Genomic DNA, 13394 nt, shown 5'->3' with positions numbered 1-13394 from the left:
GTACATTGGAGACGGGACTTGAGTTCCGTGAAGGCGTTTTCCTGATCGGGGCCCCAAAAGAACGGCTCGGCGTCTTTTGTCAGGCGGGTCAGAGGCTCAGCGATCTTGGAGAAATTGTTAACAAAGCGACGATAGTACGCGCAGAGGCCGAGAAATCGACGCAAGCTTCGTTTATCCGCTGGTCTGGGGAATGAAGAGACAGCGGCCGTCTTCTCTGGGTCTGGGCTAACACCTCGAGCACTGACAATGTGGCCGAGAAATTTCAGCTCGTTAAAAGCAAAGTGGCATTTTTCGGGTTTTAGAGAGAGACCGGCAGATCGGATGGCCTCGAAGACAGCGCGCAAACGTTTCAGGTGCTCGTCGAACGTGTTCGAGAAAATCACAACGTCGTCGAGATATACGAGGCATGACTGCCACTTCAGACCAGAGAGTACAGTGTCCATCATTCGCTGAAATGTGGCAGGGGCCGAACACAGGCCAAACGGGAGCACTTTAAATTCATACAAACCGTCTGGCGTAATAAAAGCGGTCTTCTCACGGTCTCGCTCGTCAACCTCTATTTGCCAATATCCACTGCGGAGGTCAAGGGACGAAAAGTAAGTGGCATGGCGAAGGCGATCGAGGGAATCGTCTATGCGTGGTAGGGGGTACACATCCTTTTTCGTGACGTTGTTGAGGCGTCTGTAATCCACGCAAAACCTCAAGGTTCCATCCTTCTTTGCCACGAGGACAACAGGCGAAGACCAGGGGCTCGTCGACGGTTGGATAACGTCATCCTGGAGCATTTCTGTTACTTGGCGGCGGATGGCATCACGTTCTTTTGAAGACACCCGGTAAGGACGCTGACATAGCGGACGTTGGTCATCGGCAACTATAATTCGGTGCTTCGTTAGTGGCGTCTGTCGGACCTTGGAGGTTGATGCAAAACAATCTCGGAACGAATTGACAAGATTATCTATGCAGCGTTTCTCACTGGGCGAGAGGTGCGGGTTCACATCAGTCTGAATGGCTGTAGGCGTCGCATTGTCGGGGTCTGACGTGTTGGTTAAAGCGTACTGGCCTGTACATTCTCCAAGTTCTTCAAAATAAGCGACCGCCGTGTTCGCCGTCAAATGTTGGGGTTCACATGTGAAGTTTGTCACTAGCACGTTTGCTTGGCCACGGACAAGTTCGACAAGGCCCCGAGCTACACAAACTTGTCGAGTTAGAAGCAGTGACATGTTAGCTTCAGCAATGCCACTCGTGCCGGCGCTATGATCACATTCGACTGTGACGAACTTGCTCGCACGCGGAGGGATCGTTATGTGGTCGTCACAGACACGCAACATCGTTTTCCGGAAGTATGTGTTGCTATCAACGGCTCGCTTCGTTGAAAACGATACCATGAGCTGCTCCCGAAGGTCTATAACCGCACCATACTCTTGAAGAAAATCCATGCCGAGAATCAGATCTTTGCAGCACTCTTGTAATACGGCAAATGTGCCAGTGAAAGTAAAACCGCAGATCTCTATGCGGCAAGTGCACATGCCAATCGGCGTCATTACATGACCACCGGCGGTACGCATCATTGGCCCAGACCAAGGCGTCAGAACCTTACGGAGTGCCGTGGCTAGCTGGCTGCTCATGACGGAGAAATCGGCGCCGGTATCCACAAGTGCGGTCACATCACAACTGTCGGCGGTTACAAAAATTTCCCCGGAAACAATGCGTTCGCAGCACGTCGGTAAGTTCATCGGATCGGGTCGTCGCCGCTCGGGCCGTCGCGTCAAATCGTCGGGTGGAGGCTGTTTAATCTGAAACGTAGCGGCGGCCCCACCCCCGGAGGTCGCCGTGTTTAGTTTTCCCGGTGAGGGGACGTGCCTCTGAATTGCCCAGAGGAAGAGTACCGACTGGGCGAAGCAAAACGCTTCGGAGATGTCGATCGCGACCGCCGTTGTGGTGACGTTGGCTGCATCTCGTTAGCAGCCAGGTACTCCTCAATCTCCTGTGGTCTTTCGCCATAGCGGGGTCGAGGCGCGTTTGGTGGAAATCCTCTCAAGCCTATTCTCCGGTATGGGCAATTGCGAAGAATATGACCAGGTTCGCCGCAGTGATAACAGAGTGGTCGTCTGTTGGGCGTGCGCCACAAGTGCGCCTTGCTGATAGCGGGACGCTGGTATTGCTGTGGCTCGACGGGGCGCAGATCTTGTTGCTGCTCGACGGGGCGCATGTAGCGAGGTGGTGGTCCGACAACGGGACGGAATGGATTTGGCTCGGGAGCAGGTCGACGTAAGACATCACTATAAGTCATGATGCATGGCTCCGGTTGTGGTGCTGGTGGTGGTGGTGGCTGCACCGCTCGCCGAATTTCATCACGGATGACGTCCACGGTAGGATAATTATTTGCAGAGGGAGCATTCAAGTGGAGGTTTTTTAACTCTTCGCGGACAATGCTCCTCACAAGCTCCCGCAATGCCTCGTCGCTGGCTGCTGGCACGGACGCACAGCAGGGTGTGGCCGCTACGCTTGCCTGGCGGCCGTATTGGGTACTCCGTTCCTGCAGGGAACGTTCCATGCTGGTAGCTTCTCTCGCGAAATCTGCGACAGTTCTTGGGGGGTCGCGAATGAGGCCAGCGAACAACTGCTCCTTCACCCCGCGCATGAGGTGCCGTACCTTCGTTGCCTCAGGCATGGTAGGGTCGGCCCGATTGAAAAGCCTCATCATGTCCTCGACAAACATGGCCACACTCTCATTTGACTGTTGAGACCTTGAACGAATTGCAATCTCTGCATTTTCTTTGCGTGCACTCGAGCTGAATGTTGTAAGTAACTCACGGCGAAAGGCTGCCCAGTTGACAAAGGATGCCTCGTGGTTCTCGAACCACGTCTTGGCCGAGTCTTGCAGCGCGAAGTACACATTCATTAGCTTCCGCTCGTCGTCCCATTGGTTAAATGCAGCCACACGGTCAAAACTGGCCAACCAGTCTTCCACATCCTCTAACCGGTCTCCATGAAATGATGGCGGTGATCGCGGTGCGAGAAGGACGAACGGTGGGGCGTTGCTGGAAGGCTGGCTTGTCTGGCTGCTCGTCGTGGATGTCATGGTTCGTAGCGGGGTGGACAGCGGTTCAAACTCAGGTTGTAGGCCTCGCAGGCGACGGCTGGCTTTATGGACAGGAGTCGCGTCCACGCGTTGATGAGCAGCGTCAGTGACGTCTTCGGGGGCAACGTACATGGGATCTTACCCCGCACCTCCACCAAATGTCACCAACACACGTAGCAAGCAGCACAACAACCGAGCTGGCCCTTTTTAATCAAGCGAAAAACTCGAGAGCGACGAGGATGAAGCTTAGCCACGTGCCAAGCCATTCGGCCACTTGGTGGCGCCAGAAGATGGTCAGCGGTGTGGCATTATCATTATCATGAGGTTAAATTTTAAAGATAAAGTCTTCCACTGTGTCAACACATATATCCAACGAGACGAAAGAGAAGGAACAAACATAATCCTGAATTACTCAGGATATTATCCACTTAAAATGAAGAATTAGTTGGCATAGACAGAAAGTGCCAAGCAACTGTGGTTAAATATTTCATTTATTTACAAGAAATGCTCAGAAAAGCAAGAACTAAATATTAGGACGAGACATTAACTAATTATATAAAATATTCTCCCCATCGATTTTGGCATCACCTGTCATAAAGATATGATAGCTCTTATAACATTGTCATCAACGATCAGGTGACTACAGATTCTTCTGTGATAGCGAACGATTACAGTAGATTTTTTCAATCTGTGTTTACCGCCCCATCAACAACCTCTTTGCAATCGGATTTGTGGTCTTAGACACAAGCAACAGCAATGCCCGATACTGAAATAACCTAGGAAGGAGTGTTACCACTTGTTTTAAATATCAATGAAAAAAATGTGTCTGGTCGGACAACATACCAAACACCATTTTGCACAGGTATGCAGAATGGGTCAGTCATTATCTGATCATTATATTTAAAACCTCACTTGAGCAGAAATTGGTTCCTAATCACTGGTTTATAGCTAAAGTAATCCCTGCGCACAAAACTAAGCCCGGAGAGCAGTTTAAGATTATTGGCCAATCTTTTTAGCTTGTATGTGTTGCAAACTTTTCGAGTATATAATATCAAAGGTAATCTATACACATCTTGAAACAACAAACGCTTTTTTTTTTTCTTCGAACCAGCATGGGTTTGAACAAGAGCTTTCCACTGTAACGCAGCTAGATGAGACAATTAATGATTTAGCCAAGGCACTGGACAATAAGAAGAAAATCGATGCAATATGCCTGGACCTTTCCAAGGCTTTTGACAGAGTCCATCACAATGATTTAATTAACAAGCTAGCACTAATGGGAATTAACGAGCTAGTACAATGGATAGCAGCACATCTTACTGGTAGATCACAGTTTGCTGAAATCATCATCATCAGCAGCAGCCCGACTATACCCACTGCAGGGCGAAGGCCTCTCTCATGTTTCCGGCGAAACGTTCAAACCATGCGGCATTGATCTTGCCGTGCACCATCCGTCCCGAAACATCGTCACTGCTGCTATTTTCGCTTGCATCGTATGGTGCCACGGACAAGTTAACAATTTCATTCTTTAAATTTACAGCTTTCTTTCAATAAATGGCAGCAAATCAGAATTATTAAATGTAACTTCTGGAGTACCTCAGGGCTTCGTCTTAGGTCCCATTTTGTTCTTAATATATATCAATGACACTGTTTTAGATATTATTAAAGATGTTACAATAAGACTTTTCGCTGACGACTGCCTTCTCTGTACGATAATGAACAATACAATATAGATAACCAGAAAATGCTTAACAATGTTGTCGCAGCAGTTGAAAAGTGATGTGAAAGATGAAAAATTAAAGTAAATGAGGAAAAAGCAGTTCTGCAAGTAACGAACAAGACCGGACATGTCCATGACCACAGTTATGAACTTGGCTCTACTGCACTTAACACAGTCGATACACTTAAATATCCAGGAGTCCTCCATTCTCAAGATTTAGACTGGAAAGATAATTTTCTGAAAATTGGTTCAGCTGCTGAAAATAAACTCTGGTTTTTGTGTCGAAGATTAAAGCTGGCATCGCAAGCTGTCAAACTTATGTCTACTTATGTGCGGCCAACATTAGAATATGCAAGCATTATATGAAATCCCGTGGAAAGTGGATTAATACGAAAACTTGAAGGTGTACAACGAAGAGCAGCTCGATTTATAATGTCCATTTGGACATTAAAAGTTGGTACGTGCATATTTATGCACGTACCGACTTTGTCACGGAGATGCTGCACCTTTTTAATATGCCACCTCGAAACAAGTGTCGGCGGTTGGCTAGATTGGAATTTCTGTTTCAGCTTTCAAGGAACTCCCTAAACATCAATAGTTCCCGTTACTCAGTCCCCAAACAAGTTAAGCACCTAAGAGCAAGCCATGAATATCACTACCAAGCCCCGATTCCGATGCATTAATGTATATGCCAATTCTTACTTTCCCAGGACGATAGCAGAATGGAATAATTTACCAGCATCTCTGTTACAGGCCGCTATTTTAACAACATTTGAAAAAACTATTTCTACTTTACACTGAAAATGCATTGTCAAGTATTGTGTTGGTGATTGTATGCCCTTGAAAATGTATGCCGGAAATGTACTCTCACTTTTTGTTCTCCTGTTTGTGTGATTTATCTGCACTTGCACTGAAATTCTTAAAGTCAAAGGACAACTACAAACATTGTTTATAATGCATACAATGTGACTGAAATTTATAGTGAAGTTTGTATTCTTGATAAATGCTTCGAATTAAACTTGTGTTTTAAACTGTCCCCACCGCCAACAGTATTTGGAAATAAAATAAATAATTGTGCACATGTTCGCACAACACATTGCCAACCACAAAACTTTCATTGACGGATTGATAATTACTAATGGACCTTGCCTAAAACAGTGCCACAATGAAAACAAGAAAACGCCACAAGTTTCGTGAATTCAACTTTATACATCGATAGCGTGGCATCGATTAACGTCAAATTCACGAATGTAGCATGCAGCAGCCCTGGAAACTAAACAACTATCAGTCACTGATTACATACAACTCCATGAAGTAAACGGGTTACCATCTTTTTCGCTGTCAAGCTTCAGAGCTTTGCCTTTGAAGCTGACTTCTTCAGCTATGGTCGTTGATAAAAGCTGGTCTGCCAGTTCCTTCATGCTGTCGGGCGCTGCCATTCCACTCGTCTTACAGTGCAATGAGTGGAGAAAGCACTTCACTCGGTACCGAGCACCTTGCCAAGCTTTCTACGACACCGCGACCGTGCAGAACAGCATGGGCGCATGGGCAAGCAGCGGCGGCAGTATTTGCACGTCTGTCGCGTCCGGTCATGTGATTCAGCATCATCAGCATCATCAGCATCATCACCAAATTCGCCAGCAGTGCTTTCGTATTCCTGTACTCCATGACGATTTCTGCAAACACCTTTCAGAAGCGCTAGCACAGATAAAGAAACATGCCAAAGAAATTGAGCGACCACGGTGTAAGTGAGCGACTCAGGTTACACCGCAGCACTCCAAGGGATTGATTGATTGAATGAATGATTGAAAACATTTTTATTTACAGTCTTGTAGAACATGTGGGTGGGCCGCCTAGTCCGGTAGTCCACTGCATACTGCGGAGGGCCATGGAGGGACTTTAGATGCAGTCGATTCAGGGCCATTTTTTTTTACACCAACTACACCGGTGTAGCGAATCCGATGTAGCACGGCAGCTTATTGGTGCGAGTTGCAAGCCAACGTTTCTGCAAGCACACGTCCACGGGCTCATTGAGAGAGCACGGCTGCGATTACACAAGGCTCACATCAGCTCACAGCATACAGCATTTCTTTTGATTTTCCAGGTTCTTTTTGGCATCGCACCAATCGCACTGTACACAGTTTACGCTTCTAATATGCACGCCATAAAATGCTTCGCCCACCTGAACCACTGAATCCTTGAAGCTCAAATTTTTCGCAGAAATTGCATTTGGTCGTCAATATTTTTTCGTACCAAATTTGCTTGGAGTACTTGCCTGCTTCGATCAGAAGTCGAATGTTTCTATCGTATGCGGCGACAGTGAAGCAAGAAAACCCGCTGCTCCAGCGCTTTCAGGTGTAGCGCCATCTTGTGCTCTTCGTAGCAACTTACCAACCTTTATACTACTACAATTTTGCCGTGCTAGAGTTGCTGCAATCAGCTCGAGATGGAGCCAGTCCTGGGGCCATGGAGGAATCTCCATCCCTGGGACAGCGGTTTGTTTTGCTTCGCAGCAGCCGCATATGATGAAAACATCCGTTTTCTTGGGATCGAAGCAGGCAACTACTCCAAGCAAATTTGGTATAAAAACACTACCGACAAAATGGCACTTCTATGCGAAATCTCAGCTGCGAAGATTCAGCGGTGTAGCTCAGTGAAATAGCGAGCATGTTGCGCGTGTGATGGCGATGGTAACAAAAAGGACGCACATTTTATCACAAATATAAACCATGTATAAACCTTAGCAAATACAGCGCAATCTATTGGTTTTATTCAATACTAAAATCTGTAAATTTAGATGTTTAAAAACAAAAAGTTAGCTTTAATTATGTATGTTACGCAGCGATCTACAGTTGGATTTTAAGGATGTTTTGTGGACTTGCGCATAAAGTTAGCGCTAAATATCTTTGTTTTGCGTTGTTTCGCTTTTTAGAAGATCAAAAACCTTGAACACCTTGTCATCGTGGGTATTTTCAACGCGGATCACGGTGCAGGTAGAACAGGCGACTGCGTTTCTTGCACGAACTGCACTTTCTGTACATCTTTCCTCTCCTCCAGTGTGCAACCGGTGAAACTTGCCGCCGTGTTACCGTGCTTTTCCACTCCTTCTTCCGTCAACACTGACGTCATGAGAGTTTTTTTTTTTTTTTTTCATCTGTTTTCATATTTTGATCTATGGTTATTTAGGCCTGGCGCAGCGCATTGACTGCCATCACTGCTGTCCATCGCTAGTTTTCTGTGCGGGTGCTGTTTGCTAAACTAGACGGTAAGCATCGCCGTTGTTTCTCGCTCTACCTTTGATGTAGCTGGCTAAATGCATGGCAACTCGGCGTGCTCGTGCTTGGTCGATCATCGATGCTTGTCGCGAGTGCAAATCGCCGCCGTATGGTGCGCAGCGAGTGCCTACTTTGCCTTGGCGAAATAAAGTTAGGCTTACTGGTCTCTAACAAGGAACTGCATTCAAGTAAAAACTTGCTGCTTGCAACTGAGACCTTTGCAGAGCGCTCTAGTAATCCAGAATTCTCGGAGGTGGTGATTTGTATACACGAGAGATCGAGATTGATGGGTATGTAGGTAGATACGCTCCGCTTCCTGTATGCCATGAATAATGAGAGGTCGTTCAGCTGCCGCAGCTGCTGTAGATGTGTTGTTATGCTAGTCGGGGAGATTTTTCTGCGTCGCGTGCTGTTCGCTGTTATGACGGGAGCAAACGAGTGAGTCGGATGTGGTCACACGTCCATGTTGTTGCTTGATGCTACGCGGAAGGCCGCCAGGGAATTTGGTCCGTGACGTTGCATGTAGAGGCCTTGCTTTTGTTGCTTGTGCACTGAATAACCTGGCGTTCACATCGGGTTCTTGCGCCGGTAGGACTGAAGTGGCACGAGGTGACCGGATCCGGTGAGATGGCGACCACGGCTGCGGCTTTCCAGAGTAAGCGCGATTCTTTTGTGTCCATTCGTAAGACCAAGGTATGCGTCATCTTTCCCGAATTAGCGAGGGCTTGTTGCACTCTTCTTCACGGAAAGAACAAAAATAAAATCTGTCGCGCGCGACAGCTTCGCGACGCAGAATTTCTGTAGCATTGGCTGCGTCATCAGGCTCATTCTACTTTCTCATGACGCATTGCGCCACGTCGGCCTTGCGCCATTCAGCCTCCTCAAAGCAGTTGCTAAGCCGAATGTTGTTCTGCGCTGTGTGTGCTTTAACTACGCCATGTTTATCCCTTCAGTCATTCGTTCTTCACTTCGGGAGTTTCTCTCGGCGGCGCATTACGATCGCCGCTACTTCGGAGCCGATCACGTTATGAGCTCTTCGGGTCACATTTGTATTTTTGTTTTCTTATAAATTATTTTATACACGTGTACGGGAGTTGAATTTGACTTTCGTTATTAACACCCTGTCCAGCTCCTAAGTCATGCACTTGTCTGCTTCATAAGTTCTTTTCACTTCCGTTTGGCAAGTTAAAGGCTTATTTTTTTTGCGGATGTGTTGTTGTGCTAGTCGGGGACATTTTTCTGCGTCGCAGGGCATTTTCTACAGTGCATAGTGCCACTTTAGAGGGGTGCACAGCCAATGGATCACTGTGCAGTATGCACCATCAAGTACATTTTTTTTTTTTTCTGCTATGACCTACCCGCCGTGGTGGTGCACTGGTTAGGGCGCTCGACTGCTGTGTTCAAAGGATGCGGGATCGAATCCAGGGGCCTTGCGCTGGAGATGATGATGATGATGATGTCTGAGGTCATTCCCTTCGTATCGGGAGATCAACGGGGTCCCCCGGATCAGACCAAAAAAATTGTGAAAAAATAAAAAGAAGTAAAAAAAAAATAATAAAAAAAACCATTCCCAACACGCATACACATTGTCGCACAAGACACACACTGGCACACACACACTGTGGCAGTCACTGAGTGGGCGGTCATCGCCGAGTTATTTGCCACCACTGTTGTAGCCTAGCCTTCGTGGTAGAAACACTTCGACTTGCGACGGCGTTCGTTTCGTCGCTTTGATCGCCCGCCTTGAAGCCCAATGCGCGCAAAAGGGTGGCGCCATCTGCGTGTTGAGGAGACAGCCCGTCGCAGTGGAGCACCAGGTGTTCTAAGAGCTCCTCATGTCTCCCGCAGGCTCTGCAGGTTGTTCCTCGGCAGAATCATCGAAGCGCCGGCGGTACACGAGTGTGCGCAGAGCTCCGGCGCGCGCCTCGAAAAGAAGGGCACTACCCCCGCTGTTGTCGTACATGAGTTCTGGTGCAATTGCCTGCTTGTGCGTGCGGTACATCTGGAGCATTGATTTGGTCTCCATAGCGGATTGCCAGCGGTCGGTCTCTGCTGCTTGCACCCGGGTCTGCACCGCGCGTCCGCTCTTGCGTTCAGTTAGCTCGTTCTCTTGGGTGGAATTTTCAAAGAGACTGTACTTGCAGCGCAATCGCTGTACCCGGGAGCACCATCGCATTCTGATCCCCTTAAAGTAGAGGTACCGGAACACTCGTTGTGCCCATCGTGAGTCGGGTAATATGCGGAGCCGTTCCTCGAATGCAATTTTGCTGCTTGCCTCTCTAGCTTCGAACGATGACCAGCCGAGGTCACCCTGGATTGCCTCAATGGCAACTCGCCCGTGACACCCCAGGGCTACTCGGCCAACTTCGTGTTGTCCGCGCTCCAGCCAAGCACGCGTAGAGGCCGATATGCACACCACAGCTTTCGCGAATGTCAGGGCCGGAACGTGCACAGCCTTCCACAATTCGCGAACTATTACGTATCGGCTGCATCCCCACAGGCACCGTTTGCACAAAATACAGCACGCTCGCTGGGAGGAACGTCGCACGTGTTCTTCGTGTGCTGCATATACGTCTCCTTGGGCACTGATGTTAATGCCGAGGTACTTGTAGGTGGTGGTCTGAGGTATAGGCTCTCCGCTTGGCAGACGCAGCATTTTTATTTATTTATTTTTATTTACATGATACTGCAGACCTCTTTGGTCCAAGCAGGATGGGCAAAAACAGTGTTAAGAAGAAATAACAAAGAAAAGGAGAAATTTTTGCGTGTCATGCACAGATACACTTCTACAAATAACCTGGAAGCATGAATTGGTACAGATGGCCATTCTGATTATGTCGCTAGCAAAAGAAAAAACGAAAAAAAAAAACGACAATAACTCTCTCAGAGGTCAAAAACATTGCAAACATCCGGACAAAAACTCTCTCAGTGGTCAAAAACATTGCCAATGGCTTCCCTGAATTTTTCACATGCGAAAACCTCCCCAGGCAGCACATTCCAGTCCTCGATAGTTCGTGGAAAAAAGGAGAATTTGTGAACGTTGGTTCTGGCGAAATGGGGAGTTAAGCTATAATTGTGTGTGTGTCTTGTTTTTCGAGTGAGGGAGGGTGTGACATAAAGTGTTGCCGACATTCCGAGCTTCCCATGAATTAAGGAGTGTAAAAATTCTAATCTTGCTATCTTTCGTCGGGTACAGAGCTGTTTTATTTTGTTCGTTTCCATAAGGAAAGATGGAGAATCAGAATTTCGATATTTGTTATAGATGAAGCGTACGGCCCGCCTTTGAACTTTTTCTACCCGCGCGATGTCTTTTTTCGTGTGAGGGTCCCACACCACGGCAGCATACTCGAGTTTTGGCCGAATAATAGATTCATAAGCTAATTTTTTTAAGCTACTTGCGGCACCTTTCAACTTGTGTCTTAAAAAACCCAGATTTTTCATTGCAGATGAAGTTATATGGGAAATGGGATCACTCCATGTTAGCTGGTCGTTAATTATTACTCCTAAATACTTATATTTATTTACTTTAGTCACATGTATATTTTTAAGGGTGTAGACAAAGTCCAGAGGCATCTTCTTTCTCGTAATACGCATAAATACAGTTTTCTCAAGGTTTAGTGACATTCCCCATTGGTTACACCAACACGCAACATCATTTAAAGCTGTATTAAGCAGGGTTTGATCTGAACCAGAGCGAATTTCTTTAAATAGCATACAATCATCAGCAAAAAGATTAATTTTAACATTTTCATCAATAAAAGAGACCAAATCATTTATATAAATCAAAAACAATAAAGGACCCAACACACTCCCTTGCGGAACACCAGAGGTAACATCAAGTGGGGGGGAACAGAATCCGTCCATCTCCACATACTGTGATCTCTGTTTTAGGTAAGCAGAAATCCAGTTGATGAGTTGTGCAGGCACTCCAATTGTATTAAGCTTCAGAAGTAGTTTATTATGCGGAACCTTATCGAAAGCCTTGCTGAATTTGAGGTATATGACGTCAACTTGTCCAGATTTATCCAGTATTTCGCTAAAGGTGTGAATGGCTGTAATTAATTGCGTGACAGTTGAAAATTTCTTTCTGAAGCCATGCTGGCATGAACTAAGAGCTGAATTTGAATTGGAATCTCCGTTATATGATTCGCTATTACATGCTCGATGAGTTTGCAGGAATTGGAAGTTAACGAGATTGGACGGTAGTTCTCCACCAATGAGCGGTCTCCGTTTTTGTGAATAGGCACAACTCTGGCCGTGAGCCAGCCAGGGGGTAATGAAACAGACAAAAATGATTCATGAAATATTTTCACAAGGAAATGAGCTAGAGTTTCTGCACAACGCCTTAAAAATTGATTGGGTATACCATCAGGGCCAGAAGAACTCTTAGGATAGAGTCTAAGGAGCATCTCCACAACCCCCCATAAAAGAACAACACAACATTTTCGCTTGAAGAATTGCATATATTGTTCACATTAACATTTTCATGACAGTTAGTGGAAAACACAGAATGGAAATAAGAATTAACATGTACCGCCATTTCTTCTGGAAATGTGATGGCATTGCCATGCACAATTATTTGCTGGATAGGCTCCCTGTGGTCTCGGATGTGGTTCCAAAATTTGCTTGGATTTTTTTTTTATGAACTGTGGGAGGCTCTCAGTAAAGTAACGCTGCCTGGCAGACCGGATGCTAGCAGATAATTCTTGCTTCAGTGTTTCTAAGGTACCAGATTTTGGAGACTTATTTCTTTTTAGGCGCTTGAGTTTTCTTTTTAAATGGATAATATGTCGGCTGATCCAAGGATTTATCTTCTTCAAGCGTATCTTTTTATCTGGGATGAAATTGACAATGCAGTGCTGACAGTGTTCCTTAAATTTTGCCCACATTTCTGAAACATGCTTTGCTGAGAACTTTTCGAACGCTAGTTCTAAGAAATCGAGTGTTGACTCATCCCTTGCATTTGAATAGTCTTTTATGATTTTGTGTTTGATTGCTTTCTTTTGACGGCTTTTCGACAGAGGGAAAGATACAACAACTATCTTATGATCAGATATTCCTTCGTGCACTGTGGTGGAGGAATTAGAAAAAGAATTATTTATGAACACGAGGTCTAGAATAGAGCTGCAAGACCCGCATACCCTAGTTCTTTCCATGACGACCTGTTTCAGATTATGGGCAAACATTATATCATAAAGAACGTCCGAGTCATGTGTGGATCCAAAATTTTCATTGCACCAATCAATGCCAGGGATATTGAAGTCACCTGTAAGGATTATGTTTTTCTTTCCAAACAAATGCAGATGGTCGTGCAGCT

General features: G+C 46.2%; 2 protein-coding genes across 6 annotated transcripts in view; one reads left to right on the top strand and one right to left on the bottom strand.

The window, feature by feature from the left end:
* Positions 1-6386, bottom strand: part of LOC146194057 (ran GTPase-activating protein 1-like) — a 98673-nt gene extending 92287 nt beyond the window's left edge. The window contains exon 1 of the mRNA XM_084602952.1: positions 6130-6386. Coding sequence (XP_084459078.1) covers positions 6130-6241 — 112 coding nt within the window. The 5' untranslated portion in view covers positions 6242-6386. The remainder of the gene's footprint in view (positions 1-6129) is intronic.
* A 1396-nt stretch (positions 6387-7782) lies between these two features.
* Positions 7783-13394, top strand: part of sxc (O-linked N-acetylglucosamine (GlcNAc) transferase sxc) — a 42898-nt gene continuing 37286 nt past the window's right edge. The window contains exons 1-2 of one of the 5 annotated variants that reach the window (XM_084602949.1): positions 7783-8067; positions 8670-8732. In XM_084602949.1, coding sequence (XP_084459075.1) covers positions 8705-8732 — 28 coding nt within the window. In that variant the 5' untranslated portion in view covers positions 7783-8067; positions 8670-8704. Of the gene's footprint in view, positions 8068-8219; positions 8368-8401; positions 8516-8559; positions 8584-8669; positions 8733-13394 lie in introns of those variants that run through there. The other 4 variants (XM_084602946.1, XM_084602947.1, XM_084602950.1 and 1 more) reach the window with 4 other exon arrangements.

The sequence above is a fragment of the Amblyomma maculatum genome, chromosome 4 (genome assembly GCF_055883805.1).
Source record: "Amblyomma maculatum isolate TAMU_Amacu chromosome 4, ASM5588380v1, whole genome shotgun sequence".
Taxonomy (NCBI): domain Eukaryota; kingdom Metazoa; phylum Arthropoda; class Arachnida; order Ixodida; family Ixodidae; genus Amblyomma; species Amblyomma maculatum.
Note: the sequence above shows the minus strand (reverse complement) of the source record. Positions and strands in the feature narration are given on the sequence as shown.